This window comes from Periplaneta americana, chromosome 3 (genome assembly GCF_040183065.1).
Source record: "Periplaneta americana isolate PAMFEO1 chromosome 3, P.americana_PAMFEO1_priV1, whole genome shotgun sequence".
In the NCBI taxonomy this organism is placed as follows: domain Eukaryota; kingdom Metazoa; phylum Arthropoda; class Insecta; order Blattodea; family Blattidae; genus Periplaneta; species Periplaneta americana.
Window position 1 is genome coordinate 9,329,522 of NC_091119.1, and position 20,942 is coordinate 9,350,463.

Below are 20,942 nucleotides of genomic sequence, written 5' to 3' on the forward strand. Positions count from 1 at the left end.
TGACTAAATACGAGAACATGTTACATTAGTACCGGCATTCGTACACACAACTGCGAAATATTATGTTCATTTTCTTTTTAATTTCTTATTATAATATTTGAAAATATGTAGAAATTATGATGCTGTAAAAATGATTTAGATTTTTTTTTCGAAAACACCTGTTTTTCAGCAACCCCAAGATACAAACCCAAAAAATGTTTTTGGTACAACATCTGTTTGTTTTCTTCTAAATTACTGGACGGATTTTGTTTGTACTGTACATAAGATTGAAGAGTTAATTCGTCGAGAAGCTTACATATGAAACACAACTTTTACTCTAAAGTCACCAAGTTTAATGTCTCCAAAAATGTCTGAGTCATAATTATTTATGGAATAGGTTGATGTACATTTCGTAACTCTAGATTGTCGTTTGCATCAGCAAGTTTACGGCTGAGAGAGGTGGAAGTTGTAAGCGTTCCCAGTTATTCATAGAAACTTTGTTCGTTGGGGCAGAAATCAGGGTGCGTAGCAGATAAATTCGGCGATGAGGGTTGATTTAACGAGTTTCCAAATAAAATCTGTAAAAATGCGTTCGTTAATGTAATTTAACAAACTTCTACTTAATGAGGTGATTATTGTCATTTCTCTGAAAGGACTTTCAATAAAACGTTCCCATATGCGTGTACGAAGCACCATTTTTATAAAATATATATCTGCAATGCTCGGGAAAAATGACACAAGTCAGTTTCCGCAAACCTCTTTTGATAATTTATTGACAACTTACGGAACATTTGCTCGCTTGGAAAAAAATACATAGGTATTCCTCCCATTACAATAATTCATACAGAAAAAAATCAAATCGACATAAACCAGTGTAAGTTGTCAAATTATCAAAAAAGGTTTGTGGAAACTGACTTGTGTCACTTTTCCCGAGCACTCATATATATTTACAAGTATTTAACTTATAATGTCCGGGGTTCGATCCCAGGTGGCGACAGGATTTTTTCTCGTTGCCAAACTTTCAGAACGGCCCCGAGGTTCACTCAGCCTCCTATAAAATTGAGTACCGGGTCTTTCCCGGGGGTAAAAGGCGGCCAGAGCGTGGTACCGACCACACCACCTCATTCTAGTGCCGAGGTCATGGAAAGCATGGGGCTCTACCTCCATGTCCCCCAAGTGCCTTCATGGCATGTTACGGGGATACCTTTACCTTTTACCTTTTATTTAACTTATAATATGAAGAGTTCGCGGGAAAAACGATGAATGTCACAGTTTTGGTAAGGTTGATGGTCATTATCTAATTCAGTGCATTACTACGAAATTTAATGTTGTTATGAAAAATGGTAAAAAGGAGAATTATCACCACGAAAACAGTAATCCTTTACTTTATTTTCTATAGAAACAGCACTACATCATTATCTAATCCTTAACAGAAATGTGACATTCATCGTTTTTTCCGCGAACTCTTCATATCGTAACATTAATAATTTATTACATTTGTATAAACATTTTATACAAGGGCTAGTTCTAGTTCTAAATATATTCTGTTATGCAAATAAAAACCTCAGCCAGGTTGGTTCTTCAAACTTGTACATTAATATCTATCTTTGAAGATTCTTGAAATATTTTCTCTCCTTTCACTAAAAATAGCCTAGAGCTTTTACACTTGAACGTCAAGTGTACAAGGACAGAAACGTATGCGAGGAAAAATTCCTTCTATTCGTAATATACAGATATAAGTTGAATATCCAAAATATAAAGGCGAAGGATATATATATTTTTGTCCAAGCAGTCTCTATCTCTAGCAGAATGACTTCGAGAAATACAGAAGTTAAACTTGTAGCTAATAAAGCGAAATAATATTTTGGCAGGTCCTGACAATGTGCTCTGAAATGAATATAACACAACAGACTAAGCAAGTAGGCCTAAAATAAGAATGTTAACTTAACACGAAGTTTTCAATGGAAATTAATGATACAATAACAATCATTTTCTGATTATATTAATTCAATTTATTAGCTCAAATACCCAAGTGAACATAATTCTTAACAAGAAGCTTTAAAATTGTATTCAACTGCTCACACAATCCTCTTTTCAATCTCTTCGAAGACCTGGACAACGCGACGAGAAGACCTTGAAATACCTATCGGTATGAATGGGCATCTTGCTACCTGATTTTCAATTGGAAATACCTTACCCTCATGTTTGGAAAGTGACAGGGATGGAAATGGCCTTTCAAAATTAGGAGTTACAAATAATCTCGAAACTTCAATCAGAGTTTCATTAAACGAACAATTGAATGTATTTAAATATCAGCGTTTCGTTGGGTAACAAAAGCGAATCGCTCAAGTCTATCGCAGTATGAAATTCCTCTCCTAAATGTTGGTATTGTAGACTTTAGCGATTCGCTTTTGTTACCCATTAAATACGTTCATTTGGTCCTTTAATGAGAGGAATTCCACTACAAGTTTAGATCCTAATGTCTTCAGACATGTGTAAAATAATCTATTACTAATAAAATACGCAAAAAATAAATAAATGAGGACTTCACTGTAGAATTTTTCTCTATTGCGATGTTGCAGAGAAAGTTTTCGGGATTTTTATAGTGATACAAGCTTTGCGGTTTAAAACAAAATATTTTATTTTTACAACTATCGAAATGTAGGTCTACCATTAACATTAATGTGAGTAAAAACGGATAAATAAATACGCTTATAGATATAAATTTTAGTTTTATATTAGTTTCTACAAATTTTTTACCGTCTGTAGCTACTGGAAGAATGTTATTTATGGATGTTTCATAAATAGAAATCATTACATGTCAAGACAAGCGACTAGATTAAATTAATCATATTGTACTAGGTATGCTATAATAATTATTGTTACAAAATTATAGGCCTATTACCCGGCATGCACTGATGTTAAGTTGCCTGAAATTAAGTTATATACAGTACGTATTCTACAATGATATTCCACACACTTTTATTAAAACTATGATTATCAAAATCATCACAAAGGTTACTGATCTCCTGCAGGTTAATGGCCTAATTTCTAGTACATAGTTCAGTTGAATTACGCCAAACGCGTTCTTATTTTCGCTCCATCTTGCATACTTTTTAACCATCTTTAAATTATTTTTGTATCGAGGATTTTCATACCTTTTCGTTGTTTTACATTTGGCTCATTTCTGGACATTTTGAACGTATTATTAGACGGATACAGTCCACACCTGTGGAGTAACGGTCAGCGCGTCTGGCCGTGAAACCAGGTGGCCCGGGTTCGATTCCCGGTCGGGGCAAGTTACCTGGTTGAGGTTTTTTCCGGGGTTTTCCCTCAACCCAATATGAGCAAATGCTGGGTAACTTTCGGTGCTGGACTCCGGACTCATTTCACCGGCATTATCACCTTCACCTCATTCAGACGCTAAATAACCTGAGCTGTTGATAAAGCGTCGTAAAATAACGTACTAAAATAGACGGATACACATGGTGGGAACCCGTAACGTAGGATCAGCATGACTGAGGGTCTTTAAGACAACCCAGGACATCAAACTGACAACGAACAAACAACCATGTCCGAAGTGACATTGAAACTCATGAATGTGCCTTCCATGCGACTTTGAAGTTACAAGCCTTTGTTCTCCGTGATTCTCTCTATTGTGTCTCATATTGACAATAACACTGATCGCTTTATGACAGTATTTATCATCGAAAGACATTTACGATACTAGCGTGACGAGATAGACTAGCGGTGAAATGTATTCAAATTTGGTGAAAATATGATTATTGCTGGTTGTCGGAAAACACTTTCATGGTGCGGACTCGTTGCCGCCCAAGGAGCGGAACTGGCACCGGGTTATGCACCTACGATTAAAAGAAAAGCTATCCATAGCACCGAAGACTGGGTTTTCAGAAATAATACAATAATAAGGGGTAATGAACTATAGAACGGGCTTTCTAAACACGAGAGAGCCGCTTCGAGCCTCGATCGATAAGCTCTTTGAGAAGCCCGCATTGACGTCAATGTAGTGCGAGGGTTTTCTCTAGTTTGGGGGTGAAGGGGGGAGGGTAGAGCATTCTTTCCCGCCCCAGTCAGCAAGCGGGATAATGACTAGTAAGTGCAGGTATCAACTCAAGGGTCAGCGGACAGTTATCTCTCAACGAGCTGTCATCTGCTTCCTTTGTTTTCGTCATGTCCTGATCGACCAGGTACAAGCGGCCCTCATCTTCGTGTGTACTGCCAGACATGAAGATTCTTGAACGAATTGCCAGGTTTGAATAATATAAGGGCATAGGTGCGTCCTCGCTTTTGTTTTCAACCACGTGTGTGCTTGTGTGTTGTCATAGTAACTTGTCAGATTCAACTGTTATTTTATGATCACAAAATCGATTGAATACTAGTGTAGACGGCCATCATATTTCGCTAAAATTTATGTGATATAGCCTATTTTTATTATTATATAATTATTTTGATATATAATATTAAATAGGTATGAAGAAGAATTTTTTTGTATACCAACAACTTAGGTTTTATTTATTTTTATTTTGGTAGGTTATTTTACGACGCTTTATCAACATCTCAGGTTATTTAGCGTCTGAATGAGATGAAGGTGATAATGCCGGTGAAATGAATCCGGGGTCCAACACCGAAAGTTACCCAGCATTTGCTCATATTGTGTTGAGGGAAAACTTGCCCCGACCGGGAATCGAACCCGGGCCACCGTTACTCCACAGATGTGGACAACAATTTAGGTGTTATTATAAATGATTATTCTTATTTTTCTCTTCAAGAATATCTGAGGAGTGAACTTTCAAAACATGACATATCCATTTTCAGAAAATACACGTCAAAAACTTACATCTCTATAACGAACAAAATATTTTCTGTGGTGAAATATTAAATATATATATTTACTATAGATTCTTATCAAATTTCACCACAAAAAACATTTGTTTATTACAGTCACACATATTTGTAGCATTTTTTGAAAAGTGACATGTCAGGTTTTGCTCCTCACTGGTTAATTGAATTGTAAGTGAGAATACAGTTTTATCATATTTAGTCACTATATATTTCAAACTGATCAGCATTTTTAATACTTATTTGATAAAGTATTATATTTTTATTATATTCCCTATGTACTTCAGCATTTTGACACTTTCCTATCAATATTGTTTGGTATTACGAAAGTGTGAAATGGTTATTTATGGCTACCTACTATCAAAGCTAACCTCAACAAGAGTCACCTTTAACTTCATCCCAACATAAAAACACATCGTCATGGTTTACACTTCTCACTAGTAAATAATATGTTACCTGTACGCTAACATTTTCAATTAAGAACTTCGTACTAATTTGGTACAGTCTGTTTAAAAATTCTAACCTGACAACATATTTCAGAGGTAAAGTTGGCAGCGCACTTGTTATTCCCCGCACATAGCCTCAATTGATAACTTATTATAGCCAACGGAGTCATAATACAACCATACTACGAGATAATTTCTTTCTTTGCAGATGTGCAGCATCAGTATCCCGGTATGCCAAGTCTTTATCCCAGCCTAACGTGGGTCTCTACAACCACCTGCGTGGAGTTAACGTCTCCCATGGCAACCTTCATTCTCTCACTCCCAAGGTAAGTCAGGTCATATTTTAAGCACAAAAAATCCATAACACGTAATATTATGGTTTTATGATGCATATAAGAATCATAATAATTCTGGAGTTGATTCGGCAATAATTTTTTCTTGTGCACATATAGGATGACCATCATTTCTTTGAGTGAAAGTGGAACTTTAATCACTTTCTTTACGGAAAAAGTGGGACTCCATGTTTTTCTAACATACAATATTTATTTTATTTAAATTTAATCATTAGACGGATACACCGAAATGAAACGTAAATAACACTAAAAGAAGGAACAAATGTTAATAATTTGAAATTACACTTGTTAAAAAATAATATTACAGCAATAAGAATAAATTAAATGCACTTTCGAATTCATTAATATTTAGCTAAAGTCAGAAATTAAGTTTCTTTACTCCAATCATATTTAGCAGAAGTTGTTATTGCATTCAGGTTTTGCAAGTAAATTTCAATAAAAAATAATTGCAGTTATATTTAGCTAAATAGTTATTTGTCGTAGCTCTAAAACAAAGAAATTTTCTTCTTTAAATTTACATCGCCTCTTTGGCATTGTTGCAAGGTGTAAAACGCAGTTCTAATGTTCACTATAAACACCAATTAAATTGATTAAAACCCTAGCTGAACTTGGCAACGGTAACAAATCTCGAATATTATCGTTCTATCGATATAAACAACAGGTAGTACCAACCTAAATATTGCCATTAATAGATACAATCTATAGTATAGAGAAATATCTTCCATGTGACAGTATGCAAGTATTATAGGTAAAATTTATCGGCACACTTGTAAAAAGTTTATAACTTGCAATGTTACTCCAAAAATCGAGACAAAAGCCTGTTTATTGAAAAAAAAAAAAAGTCGGGATAGGTTTTTCAAGGCTCAAAAATGGGACAATTCCGATTAATCGGGACGTATGATCACCCTCTGCACACAGAATATTACTTTTTTTAAAATATCACATTCATTAACTTTGTCAAAACATTGAGTACACTGGCTGTGCCACGTGTTATTCAAGGGCACATTACTCTTTTGAGGTGTGCTGCCTTCTCCCCCACCTCCCCTCCATCCACTGTGTCATTCGTGCTGCTACTGTGAACATTGGAATGGGAACTGATTTTGTCTATACACTACTGAAACCGCCCACTGAACTCGCCAAAGCACATGTTTCTTAATAGTACATTATGCAACGAACCTATAATGGTAGTAATTAAGACGCGAGTATGTTTATGAAACGAGCGCAAGCGAGTTTCATAATTTTCATACGAGCGTCTTAATTACCATTATAGGCAAGTTTCATACGACTTTTTATGCTCGACCATATTTCTAACTTGAAATTATTCATAAGTATTCATATTATTCTTATCTGACTGGGGAGCGGAAGTGACCTTGTGCAGTATCTCGTAAATTGTGAGATGTGCGCAGACGCGAAAGTATTGTTTTTTTTTTTTCCGAGGAACAAATGTCATTGACCTTGATATAATCTAGAGAGTAAAATGATATAAATCTTGATATAACCTGGAAATTGATTTAGACATTGAAAAACGAGATGACAAATTGAATTTATTTGAATATTATTTACAATTAACGCTAATTATTATAGTAACAGAACATAACCTTCTGCGACAGTATTGGATTTCCAGCCTCCGTGACGTTTCGCTAGTTGTCTTTCGATTGCATATCCGATAACAATCGATACTTGCGCTTTCATATTGCTACAGTGGTGTTTTCTGATTGGAAAACCTGAACTTTATTGAATAGGTGTACTTTAATGAGGTCCATTAAAGGACTGCTACCAGGTGTATAATTACCATATTTCGGAATGGTCGAGCATAAAATCAAATAAAAATATGAGAATTTCCTTAACTCTGTCTGAGATAATTTTGTATTCAGAGTTTTCCCATTTTAATCTCTCACTGTCTTGTACTCAGGTACGCGCATACGTGGAGGAAAATGTATCGCTGTGCGAGCCAGACAGCATTCACATCTGTGATGGCTCTGACGCTGAGAACTCTTTCCTCCTGAGGCTCATGTTGCAGCAAGGGACTATACAGCCATTACCTAAATACGAGAACTGGTAAGTTCACCCTTTAAATTTAAACCAAAACGCGCATGTAAGAAAAACCAACATATTCTAGCCTACACATAATATGCAAGTTTTTCCTGACAGTATTTTGGTTATATCTTTTTAACAGTTGGTTGGCCCGCACTAATCCTGCTGACGTAGCACGTGTTGAAAGCCGAACATTCATCTGCACCAATGATCGCCATGAAACAATACCCTCACCAAGACCTGGAGTTAAAGGAACCCTTGGCAACTGGATGTCACCTGATGACATGGACAAGGCAATCAGGCTACGATTTCCCGGTTGCATGAGAGGTAATTTTACAGATCAGAAAGGCTAATACTTGTCAAAATCATGATGGCTCTACTAGATGTGCTGATATCATCATAATTGATCGGCAGAAGGATAAGGATGTCATTTTTTATCCCACAATCCGTTTCGAGATGCACGAGCAACAGCCACAAGAGGTGTGTCGTGAAAAACAAGTCATATATGAGCCTTGTCAGCATCTTGAAGCACAATACCACAGTTTTTGGGCTCATGTTCGGTGCCCGTGGCACGATCCCACGAGAAACTTTAAATCAACTTAAACAATTTAAAATTTCTGATGCAACGATTGATGCCATAGGATCTCATGTGTTAAAATCATCCTTAGCTATAATTAGTAATCATTTGTACCCAACAAACTTTTACTGTAAATGATTTCCTATGTTTTCATATCATTCATCTTAATGATTTCTTTTTCCTGATTATTCTTTATGAATTGATTAGTAGGCCGATCTATTCGAACCCTTATTTAGGGCGGCTTTTTTTTATTAAAAAATATTACTATATTATTATTAGTACGCAAATCTAATTACAGTAAACTCAGATACAAGAGTTAATCTTGATGAACATTATGCAACTCGAGTACATGTGTCCAGTTACTACTGTTAACGTGTTGTATAAAATCCAGAGATTAATCTATGAGGCTGTGATTCTACCCATTGTATTTATGATACAGAGGTATCACTTTACGAATTTAACATCGATCCTCTCACAGGACACTGCCAGAATGAAATGCTTTCGAGATTGAATTACTAAGCAATTTCAAAATATTGGAAATTTTTTATCTAAATACATGGTTTGAAAACAATGAAAAGCATTAATATTATTCCAAAGCCTTCGCAAAACAATACTGTAATGGTAACTAAGTAAACAATAAGTGTACTGTAATGGGTATATTTCAGTACAGTTTTATGTTATGAAGATTGGTTTCTATAGCAACAAGTTTCTGTGTGGGAATTCTAACTTGCAAGGCCTAATAACAATAGCTGTAAATACAACAAAAAAATAAATTAACGCTTCGAAGGTTCTTCTTTTAGTAACGACATTAAGAACTGAGTACTATCACAAATTCACAGCAACTTTGTCATCGTAATGGCTTAAAAAGATTTAAACATTGCACCTGCAGACAATGAAGTATTTTTCTACATATTTCAAACACATTATTAGTTTCAACAGACATTCCTATCTAAAATAAAAGACAGAACACAACTCACCACAGGTGACAAGGCTGAAATTCCATCTGCATGTTGTGTTGCAGGTCGCACGATGTACGTTGTCCCTTTCAGCATGGGTCCAGTAGGCTCTCCGTTGTCCAAGATTGGTATTGAGCTCACCGACTCGCCGTACGTCGTGAGCTCGATGCGTATCATGACTCGCATGGGTGTACCTGTGTTGGAGGCCTTGGCGCAAGGAGCCGACTTCGTGAAATGTCTGCATTCTGTTGGGAGTCCGGTCAACTTGGGACCCGTAAACCATGCCTACAGCGGATGGCCATGCGATCCTGAAAGAACAATTATCCTTCACAGGTAACCAATTCACTAAATATGTTAGAAATCATATACTCTACTTCAAATGACTCGGTTATTTCGAAAACGTTACATGTGACATTTTCGCGCATGTTACTTTTTACAACCATAGTGCTTTTTATTCATTCCTGTAACATATTATTGTTAAAAATCAGAAAATAAATCACATTTCACTTATAGAAATGAATAAGAAACAGATCTTTAGTTTGATTAATGTGATAAATGCTACTGAAATAGTCTGCACAGAACTGAATATGTTACTTTTCGAAATAACCGATTCATTGAGGAGGTTACCATGGTAATTTGGAGATTAGTGCAATTAATAACAGACATTAAGCTTAATGGGAGTTGGAGAGCTTAGACTGGGTAAACTAGATGTGAGTTGATTTTGTAGTAAGGTTACTCTTCTGATATTTTTTTTTTCATGATTACTCTAGCAAGTACCGAAAATATAAATTCCTACTATAATCAAACTTACGAATAATATATATCGTGTTAACTTGAACTAAGTTTAAAAATATCTTAGTTGACAGGTTTGTGTAATCAAGATGTATAATCAAGTTAACACGAGAAAGTCATATATATATATATATATATATATATATATTTTTTTATTCCTAAGTGATATAGTGTTTAAAGTTGTATAATCAATATGTATAATCAAATTAACATGAGAAAGTCGTATATATATTTTTATTCCTAAGTGATATAGTGTTTAAAGTTGTATAATCAATATGTATAATCAAATTAACATGAGAAAGTCGTATATATATTTTTATTCCTAAGTGATATAGTGTTTAAAGTTGTATAATCAATATGTATAATCAAATTAACATGAGAAAGTCGTATATATATTTTTATTCCTAAGTGATATAGTGTTAGAAGTTGTGTAATCAAGATGTATAATCAAGTTAATACGAGGAAGTCGTATATATATTTTTATTCCTAAGTGATATAGTGTTTAAAGTTGTATAATCAATATGTATAATCAAATTAACATGAGAAAGTCGTATATATATTTTTATTCCTAAGTGATATAGTGTTTAAAGTTGTATAATCAATATGTATAATCAAATTAACATGAGAAAGTCGTATATATATTTTTATTCCTAAGTGATATAGTGTTAGAAGTTGTGTAATCAAGATGTATAATCAAGTTAATACGAGGAAGTCGTATATATATTTTTATTCCTAAGTGATATAGTGTTTAAAGTTGTATAATCAATATGTATAATCAAATTAACATGAGAAAGTCGTATATATATTTTTATTCCTAAGTGATATAGTGTTTAAAGTTGTATAATCAATATGTATAATCAAATTAACATGAGAAAGTCGTATATATATTTTTATTCCTAAGTGATATAGTGTTAGAAGTTGTGTAATCAAGATGTATAATCAAGTTAATACGAGGAAGTCGTATATATATTTTTATTCCTAAGTGATATAGTGTTAAAAGTTGTGTAATCAAGACGTATAATCGACATTGCAATGCAGAGGACTTCGTTGCATTGTTTTTGTAACATTGGTTTTCAACATTTTACAGGCCAGAAAATAATGAAATTGTCTCATATGGAAGTGGCTATGGTGGAAACTCTCTGCTTGGCAAGAAATGCTTTGCTCTGCGAATTGGTTCAACGATAGCCAGGAGAGAAGGCTGGCTCGCAGAACACATGCTGGTAAGAGTCCATATCAGTTATATGTATAATGTACAAATCCACTTTACAAAACACTCAAATATGCGTTTATAAACGAAAAGTGGTGGCATAATTCAGAGAACATTCAGAATATTTTTCTGCTTGTTGCAGATCCTTGGAATCACAAATCCTGCAGGCCAGAAACGATACATCGCAGCTGCATTCCCAAGTGCATGTGGCAAGACGAATCTCGCTATGATGTGCCCTTCACTACCAGGCTACAAGGTGGAGTGTGTAGGCGATGACATCGCCTGGATGAAGTTTGACAAGAATGGACAACTCAGGGCAATCAATCCTGAAAACGGCTTCTTTGGAGTAGCACCAGGTTTGTTTTTTTTTTATATATATAAGAAAACTTGTAACAAAAGGAACTCGTACTTCCACACTGTTTTATAGAATACAATCTCAGAAAAGTTTATCATTCTGAACTTAAATTATTCGATCATTTTTATAATTAGCGAGAAATTTGTATTTCCAGTCAATTTTATTGTAGATAAGTGAAATATATTTTAGAACTACTATAACTTTGGTACAATAAAATTTGGAAATTCATTTTTTCAACTATTAATTTTGGAAATACTGATAGATTACAGTGCTCAAATAATATATACTCGTATGTATAATTCACAATATCAGTAGCAAATTTTAATTCTTTCACGGTATTCTACCAAAGAAATAGCTAGAAATTCTGTCCTAAAATAGTATTTAAAATTTCATTATTTAGTATATATATATATATATATCCTTTCATAAATGCTAACGAAAAATTCATCCAGGAAAAAATAAATACTTTCAATTCATGTAGCTGCAAGGAGCACTGTAGTGGTGTTTAAATTCTTATAGATGTTAGATTAGGACCTAATACTGTATTAATTTCTTTGTGGTTAAAGCAAAAAAATATGATTCAAACATCTGCAGAAGCCAAAATATGTTGTTGATTTCTAATGCCAGGCATTTGACAATAAAGTCATTTGACTTCTTGCACTCCAATATTTTTCAAAGATATTATCATGACCAGCCAATGAAGCACAGATTTTGAGGTGTTCCGAATCCATTTCTTGGTTTGAGTTGCACAATGGGCAGTTAGGGGACTGATATATTCCAATTCTGTGCAGGTGTTTGGCCAAACAATCATGGCCTGTTGCCAATCTAAATGCAGCTACAGACGATTTTCGTGGTAAATCGGGAATTAACTGTGGATTATGATGCAGAGAGTTCCATTTTTTCCCTTGAGATTGTGTTATCAAATTTTGTTTGTGTAAATTTAATAAATCTGAAGTCAAAATATTCCTTTCATGAATTGTAAACCATTAAACAGTATAAGAAATAGAAAAACAAGGGGCTGAAAGTTTAATTTGTATTTCAGGTACATCAAACAAAACAAATCCAAATGCTATGAAGACAGTATTCCGCAACACCATCTTTACAAATGTGGCAGCAACGAGTGATGGTGGCGTGTTCTGGGAGGGCATGGAGGACGAACTGGAGCCTGGTGTAACAATTACAGACTGGCAAGGCAGGCCCTGGGATAGGACCGCTCCTGCTGCACATCCAAATTCGAGGTACGTTGGGACATGTGTCCAACTGTCCTACACTAATTGGCTCTTGTTTTTCTATCAATTTAAAATACTAGGGCATTCGAAAAGTAAATATAGTCTCCTGCCATGTCAACAATACGTTGCCAAATTCTTGGAAGACGGCAGACTCCATCTGCAGCAACATTTCTGGATATCTCTCTCACTGATCAATCTAAAGCTCTTCGGATGTCAACTCTTGATTGAAAGCGAATGCCTCGCTTCCACCCAACTTGCAATAGTTCAGTATGGTAGGATTTCTCTCCCACAGGCTTCTTGTAATGCTCTAAAGCACTGAGTTCCATATTTTTCTCTTGCAACTTGGATTTTTATGAAGCACCTTTCTTCGTACGTTTAGAGCTGTATTGTTTACTACAAATTAGAAATGTGGCTACTTCGAGACTTTCAATACTGCAGATTTATATAACCATCGCAGCTGTATTACATAGTACAAGATTTCATTGGTCACAGCTAGGAGCACTGATTTACAGTTCTTATTGAATGCCATAGTACAGCATTTCTCAAACTTTTTTGAAGTGGGGACCACTTTTTAAAGTCAGAACATTTCTGTGGACCACCTTACTCTTGTTCTCTTGGAAAGCAAATTTATCATTTTCGTAGAATATTTTAATAGCAGTATACTTATTTTAAAATTGAATTAAAGTTCAGTACTTTAGTCCTCTGTTATTAATTCGGGTGGTACCTGGCTGGGTTACAGGCGCGGCGCCAGATGTGCAGGGAAAAGGTATATAGTGCTTTAAATTCCTCTTTTGTTGCTGAGAGTAGAGTGGGAAGTCGATAGACGGATAGGGTAATAAATTTAATAAAATGTCAGTACTGTTTTGTTTACAAAGTCTCTTCCTTTTCTACAGGTTTTGTTCACCTGCATCGCAATGCCCAATCATTGACCCCGCGTGGGAGGATCCCGAAGGAGTGCCTATCGATGCAGTTCTGTTTGGTGGGCGCAGACCTACAGGAGTGCCTCTGGTATACGAGGCTTTCAGCTGGCAGCACGGAGTGTTCATTGGAGGAGCAATGAGATCTGAATCAACAGCAGCTGCTGAGCATAAGGTATTCACAAATCCACCACATTTTTACATCTAGTTTAGCCTTCCTCATATGAGATCGAAGTTTCAGTTGTGTACAAAGCAGCTGGAGAACATGTATACTTATAACAAGCTGTCACAAAGCTTCATTATACATACTTCCAAGAAAATTTAATATACGGGGTGTGCCATAAGTCAGTTAACCGAAAATACATAATGTAATATTAATATACAAAAACAGTTCTACAGAAATTGTTCATTGAACATTGAAGACATCATTTAAACACTGATTTACATATGAAGTGTCCACTGCAAGAAAGATGGATGTCACTTTCTTGTCGAAAATGAACCAAGACTGTCAATGCATAGCTTAAGACATATAGAATGTACATAGAGAGTTATATGGCACTAACACTGATAGTCATTGTCCAGTAATGATCGGAAAATCACAGTTAAGCTTTGAGCGCTAAGCATTTCAGACTTTCAATTGCTTCTCCTGCAAAATGTATTCCAAATGACATCCATCATTCTTGCAGTGGAATCTTCATATTTTGTTACACAAGTCTCCATTTTTAAATCAGTACTGCCACTACTCTAAACATCAGGTATAAAATACTATATTAACTGCGTAGCATTTTTTATTGGTTTTATTATAGTTTCTCTTAGTATAGTAAAAGACTATACTTTTCAAGTAGTTTGCCCCTAACTTTATTTCGTCCCTATTATTTTGTAATTTCTGTTGTGAGAAACTCCATAATTTAGTGATTTTTAGTAACGTATATACCGCATTATAGGAGAAATGGCTGTTCTATAAAACTTGTCTACTATCTCAGGAATGATGGCTACATTTTAATGCTATCATTATAAAAAGAAATAAAGCTCTACAAATCCAAATCATAAAGTTAAGACTTTTAAACATTACTGATGTCACACTGACAATATGTAATTTAAAATTCTTTTTATGTCTGACTATAATTTGAAAAATTGTGTAACATACAGGAAATTTTGTATTATATGGAACAAATTTTTCTGTTGCTTGATAATTTGATACGGTTTTAAAATTGTTGTGAAGTAATTTGGATTTCATTTGCTTGACAATTTAATGTGGTTTTAAAATTGTTGTGAAGTAATTTGGACTTCATTTGCTCGATAATTTCATACAGTTTTAAAATTGTTATGAAGTAATTGGTACTTCATTTGTTTAATAATTTGATACGGTTTTAAAATTGTTATGAAGTAATTTGGATTTCATTTGCTCGATAATTTGATACGGTTTTAAAATTGTTATGAAGTAATTTGGATTTCATTTGCTCGATAATTTGATACTGTTTTAAAATTTTTATGAAGTAATTTGGACTTCATTTGCTTGAAAATTTGATACGGTTTTAAAATTATTATGAAGTAATTTGGACTTCATTTGCTCGATAATTTCATATAGTTTTAAAATTGTTATGAAGTAATTGGTACTTCATTTGTTTAATAATTTGATACGGTTTTAAAATTGTTATGAAGTAATTTGGATTTCATTTGCTCGATAATTTGATACGGTTTTAAAATTTTTATGAAGTAATTTGGACTTCATTTGCTTGAAAATTTGATACGGTTTTAAAATTATTATGAAGTAATTTGGACTTCATTTGCTCGATAATTTCATACAGTTTTAAAATTGTTATGAAGTAATTGGTACTTCATTTGTTTAATAATTTGATACGGTTTTAAAATTGTTATGAAGTAATTTGGATTTCATTTGCTCGATGATTTGATACGGTTTTAAAATTTTTATGAAGTAATTTGGACTTCATTTGCTTGAAAATTTGATACGGTTTTAAAATTATTATGAAGTAATTTGGACTTCATTTGCTCGATAATTTCATATAGTTTTAAAATTGTTATGAAGTAATTGGTACTTCATTTGTTTAATAATTTGATACGGTTTTAAAATTGTTATGAAGTAATTTGGATTTCATTTGCTCGATAATTTGATACGGTTTTAAAATTTTTATGAAGTAATTTGGACTTCATTTGCTTGAAAATTTGATACGGTTTTAAAATTATTATGAAGTAATTTGGACTTCATTTGCTCGATAATTTCATACAGTTTTAAAATTGTTATGAAGTAATTGGTACTTCATTTGTTTAATAATTTGATACGGTTTTAAAATTGTTATGAAGTAATTTGGATTTCATTTGCTCGATGATTTGATACGGTTTTAAAATTTTTATGAAGTAATTTGGACTTCATTTGCTTGAAAATTTGATACGGTTTTAAAATTATTATGAAGTAATTTGGACTTCATTTGCTCGATAATTTCATATAGTTTTAAAATTGTTATGAAGTAATTGGTACTTCATTTGTTTAATAATTTGATACGGCTTTAAAATTGTTATGAAGTAATTTGGATTTCATTTACTTGATAATTTGATACGGTTTTAAAATTGTTAAGAAGTAATTTGGACTTCATTTGCTCGATAATTTGATATGGTTTTAAAATTGTTAAGAAATAATTTGGATTTCATTTGCTTGAAAATTTGATACGGTTTTAAAATTATTATGAAGTAATTTGGACTTCATTTGCTCGATAATTTTATAGGGTTTTAAAATTGTTATGAAGTAAACTGGATTTCATTTGCTCGATAATTTGATACGGTTTTAAAATTGTTATGAAGTAATTTGGATTTCATTTACTTGATAATTTGATACGGTTTTAAAATTGTTATGAAGTAATTTGGAATTCATTTGCTCTATACGGTTAAGGTGTTTATAATAGTTGTATATGAAATCTGAGGTAAAAATTTACTATATATTTCCATTCATTTTTTTACAGGGAAAAGTTATAATGCACGACCCATTTGCAATGAGGCCGTTCTTTGGGTACAACTTCGGTCAGTATCTGACACACTGGCTGAGTATGGCTGATACACCTTGCCGTAATCTTCCTAAGGTGTTCCACGTTAACTGGTTCCGAAAGGATTCCCAGGTGAGTTACATTAATACTGTATATTGTTGTAACATGACACTGAAGGACAATAAAAAATATAAAAAAAAATTCCTAATAAGCATTTCTATCATAATATCCAAATATAAACCGAGGAACAGTGTTTAATGATTGATTATTTTCTGGTAGGGAAAGTTCCTATGGCCTGGTTTTGGAGAGAACGCACGCGTCCTTGACTGGATCTTCAGAAGGATAGAAAATGAAGACATCGCTGATCCTACTCCTATTGGGTACATCCCCAAGCAAGGAACACTAAGGCTGGATGGTCTGGAAGAACCCATCAACATGACCGAACTCTTCAGCTTGCCCAAAGACTTCTGGCTCCAAGAGGTAAGCTATATTATTTGCAGTATATTAACTAGACAAATAATATTAAATAAAATTGAAAGTTCTTAATCTATTTTTGACTGGAGGTAACTTAAAGTTCTAACTTAAACATTGCTTGAAGCCATAGTTGTTAGTTTGAATCCCATGTAGAGTATGAAGGTTGATCCATCGTTAATGTGATGTTGCATCACAGAACTTTCAACCTGTGTCCGTCTTATATATCAGATCAAGAAAGCCCAAATGTAGGCGATTATACTACTGTCCAGGATGTTTACAAGTTTTTATACTTTGAGAATGTCTTACACTATGGAATCTGTAATTCTTCCGATACCATCCTGGAACTTAATTTTTCTCCAATAATGGAAAGAGTCAAAAGAACCTCTAATAGCCAATCACCATTTCTTTGCTCTTGTTATTTAGTCAACTGTCCGAAGGTCAGGAGATAATGGGGTAGGGTGGCTAGTTCCTTTCTCCCTTCATTGCATTCATCACCGACTAGCTACATATTATACTAGTCAGACTTCATATGCATACAAACAATTGTTTTTCCTTTGACACATATCGTCAAGTCAGATGCACTGCCTGATAATAGATGTACAGATCAGCCAGAACCTCAATCAGAGGATATCTTTGCTTTTAATATAAAGTATACATTTTTTCCTACCTAAGCTTGGTTGGTGCCTAAGCTTGTCCTGCATTGTGGTCTAAGCCATCCTGGTTAGGATGGGGGAAGAAATTTTCTCATGAAATTTCGGCCAGTGTATGGGACCAGTGCCCACCCAGCATCGTGATGAACTTGGGGAGTTATGATAGGTAGCGAAATCCGATTACAAAAGCCAGCTATAATAGCTGAGGAGATCATCTTGCTAACCACACGATACCTCCATACTGGTTGATGATCATCCACTTTTGCTTCAGCATAAGGCTAAGAGCAGCTGGCTGGTGGGTTTGGGCCCTTAAAGGGCTGTAGCACCACGAATTTTATTTTGGTACCTAAGATTATTTATGCTCGACCATGCCGAAATGTAGTAATTATACACCTGGTAGCAGTCCTTTAATGCATGTCATTAAAGTACACCTATTCATTAAAGTTCAGGTTTTCGATTAATCTCGGATATGCAATCGAAAGACGAGGGAAACGTCACGGAGGCTGGAAATCCAATACTGTCGCAGAAGGTTATGTTCTGTTACTATAATAATTAGCGTTAATTGTAAATAATATTCAAATAAATTCAATTTGTCATCTCGTTTTTCAATTCTAAATCAATTTCCAGGTTATATATTCTCTGCATTACATCAAGGTCAATGACATTATTGTTCCTCGGAAAAAATCAATACTTTCGCGTCTGCGCACATCACAATTTCGAGCTATGAACAAGGTCACTTCCGATCTTCTCTCAGATACAAATAAAATGAATATTTCTGAATAATTTCAAGTTAGGAATATGGTCGAGCATAAAAAGTCGTATGAAACTTGCCTATAATGGTAATTAAGACGCACGTATGAAAATTATGAAACTCGCTTGCGCTCGTTTCATAAACAAACATACTTGCGTCTTAATTACTATCATTATAGGCTCGTTGCTTAATGTAGTATTATTGTTTCAAATGTTCTACCTCTATATTACACTACCTGCAGTGCACAATGGCAATGAGTCTGTGATTAAAAGCCGGCAGGGAAAAATGGAAGCACTCCACGAAAAGCTGCATCAAACAGTCTTTGTCCATAAATTTCATATGAACTCACACTGGGATTCGAACACGGACTCCAGCATGGAATGCTAACATTCTAGTCATTTGGCTAATGGTTTGCCGATAAAACTAATATTTTAGTAACAGCCTAAGTTAATAATTTATTTATTTTCTTTGCAGGTGGAGGACATTGAACGATACTTTTCAGACCAAGTGGGCGCAGACCTACCACCTACAATCGCATCAGAGCTCATTGCCATGAGGCAGAGGTTGTTGAACATGTAAGCTTCATTGGATCCATCACAACGGCATCTCGTGTACCACATACAAATAACCTTTCAAGAAGCTAATGAAAAAAAAATAAGTTACTTATATCATCATCAATCATCATTATCAACTGACCAACATTGTCAACAGCAGAGAAGACCTGGTACAGCGTTGAAGAATTAGGGGGAAAAACAAATGTTGTAACATTTAATTTCTTTGACGTAATGTAAGATTTGTCACAATAATTGAAAGTCTTTCAAAATCCATGGATATCATGGGGAAAATATATCAAAAATAATTTGTAACACGACAGCCATCAGAAATGAATTAAGAGTGTGCTAGGACTGGTAACACTTTATTTTCCTAGCCAAGTTCTGAGGCTGTACCTCCCGTCCTTTTCCAGCAATTTAGAGTTCTTCTAAGACTGGAGTTATTGATAAATTAAAATGCCTTACAAAACTTACTATAATAAACCTTATTTATTTTTAGTCTCCGAAACTGTAACTTCTAAGTATTCTACCTTTTTTTTATTACTACCAAAACACTGGTTTTTATTTATTTTTCTAGTTCTTAAATTTATGTCACACAATCTAGACTGTATTTCCATTTGTGTTTCATGTGTTTAAATGTTATTTTAGTACTGTAAGGCCCGTATTCAGATTATGAATAAAATATCAAAATGAGAACTAAATACACAATATTTTTGTAAATAGATATTAGTCCTTCACATGAATGTTTATGAAAATAAATATGTGATGACTGAGATCTGTCTCTTTCTTTCTGGTTTAGCTATACAGTATTACCAGTTCCTGTCTCAATTTGTTTCCTGCTAGTTCCTAATCAAGTGCTGAATTCAGGCATTTTCCTCCAGGGGAGAAACACAATCTTTGGAAGAGGTTCATTGCCGCCGTCACATGAGCCCACAATAGGTCCCTATCCTCAGCAAGATTAATCCAGTCTCTAGCATCATATCAATTCCCTCAAATCCATATTAATATTATCCTCCCATCTACATCTCTGCCTCCCCAAACGTCTTTTTTCCTCTGGCCTCCCAACTAACACTCTATATGCATTTCTGGATTCGCCCATACATGCTACATGCCCTGCCCATCTCAAACGTCTGGATTTAATGTTCCTAATTATGTCAGATGAAGAATACAATCCGTGCAGTTCTGGGTTGTGAAACTTTCTCCATTCTCCTGTAACTTCATCCCTCTTAGCCCCAAATATTTTCCTAAGCACCTTATTTTCGAACACTCATAACCTATGTTCCTCTCTCAAAGTGAGAGTCCAAGTTTCACAACCATAAAGAACAACCGGTAATATAACTGTTTTATAAATTCTAACTATGAGTTGTTTTGAAAGTAGACCGGCTGGCAAAAGCTTCTCAACTAAATAATAGTACGCATTTTCCATATTTATTCGGTGTTTAAGTTCCTCTCGAGTGTAATTGAGTAGCTTAACCCAGATTTTTCCCACCGTCCTTTTTTAAGGACAGTTGCAGTGCCTTCGGATATTATGTCATTGTTGGTGTTAGGGACATTTTATAAGTTGTGCGATAATGTTGGTAGTATTTGTTAGCTTTAGAAAATATACGTTCCTTGTTTCAGTTTATTTCAACATCATTTAACCGATTTTTGAGAGTAACTAATATGCTACTGTATTTTTATCACAAAAAATTTTTGGGCTTATCTGGGTTAATATCAAAAACGGACATCTGTCATCTCCATAGTTTTGATCTAGAGGCAATGTTTTAATTCACAGTGTTCTTTGTAATATTTAACACAATTTGTTTTATAAATATA

At 34.3% G+C, this 20,942-nt stretch overlaps 1 protein-coding gene across 2 annotated transcripts in view; it reads left to right on the forward strand.

Annotated features, from left to right (window-relative positions):
- Positions 1 to 19,421, forward strand: part of Pepck1 (Phosphoenolpyruvate carboxykinase 1) — a 242,230-nt gene extending 222,809 nt beyond the window's left edge. For both annotated transcript variants that reach the window (XM_069819981.1, XM_069819980.1), the window contains exons 2-12: positions 5,494 to 5,611; positions 7,551 to 7,696; positions 7,815 to 7,999; positions 9,271 to 9,538; positions 11,085 to 11,217; positions 11,347 to 11,560; positions 12,602 to 12,797; positions 13,682 to 13,880; positions 16,681 to 16,833; positions 16,981 to 17,181; positions 19,051 to 19,421. In XM_069819981.1, the coding sequence (XP_069676082.1) occupies positions 5,494 to 5,611; positions 7,551 to 7,696; positions 7,815 to 7,999; positions 9,271 to 9,538; positions 11,085 to 11,217; positions 11,347 to 11,560; positions 12,602 to 12,797; positions 13,682 to 13,880; positions 16,681 to 16,833; positions 16,981 to 17,181; positions 19,051 to 19,155 (1,918 nt within the window). In that variant the 3' untranslated portion in view covers positions 19,156 to 19,421. The remainder of the gene's footprint in view (positions 1 to 5,493; positions 5,612 to 7,550; positions 7,697 to 7,814; positions 8,000 to 9,270; positions 9,539 to 11,084; positions 11,218 to 11,346; positions 11,561 to 12,601; positions 12,798 to 13,681; positions 13,881 to 16,680; positions 16,834 to 16,980; positions 17,182 to 19,050) is intronic.
- Positions 19,422 to 20,942: the final 1,521 nt, after the last annotated feature.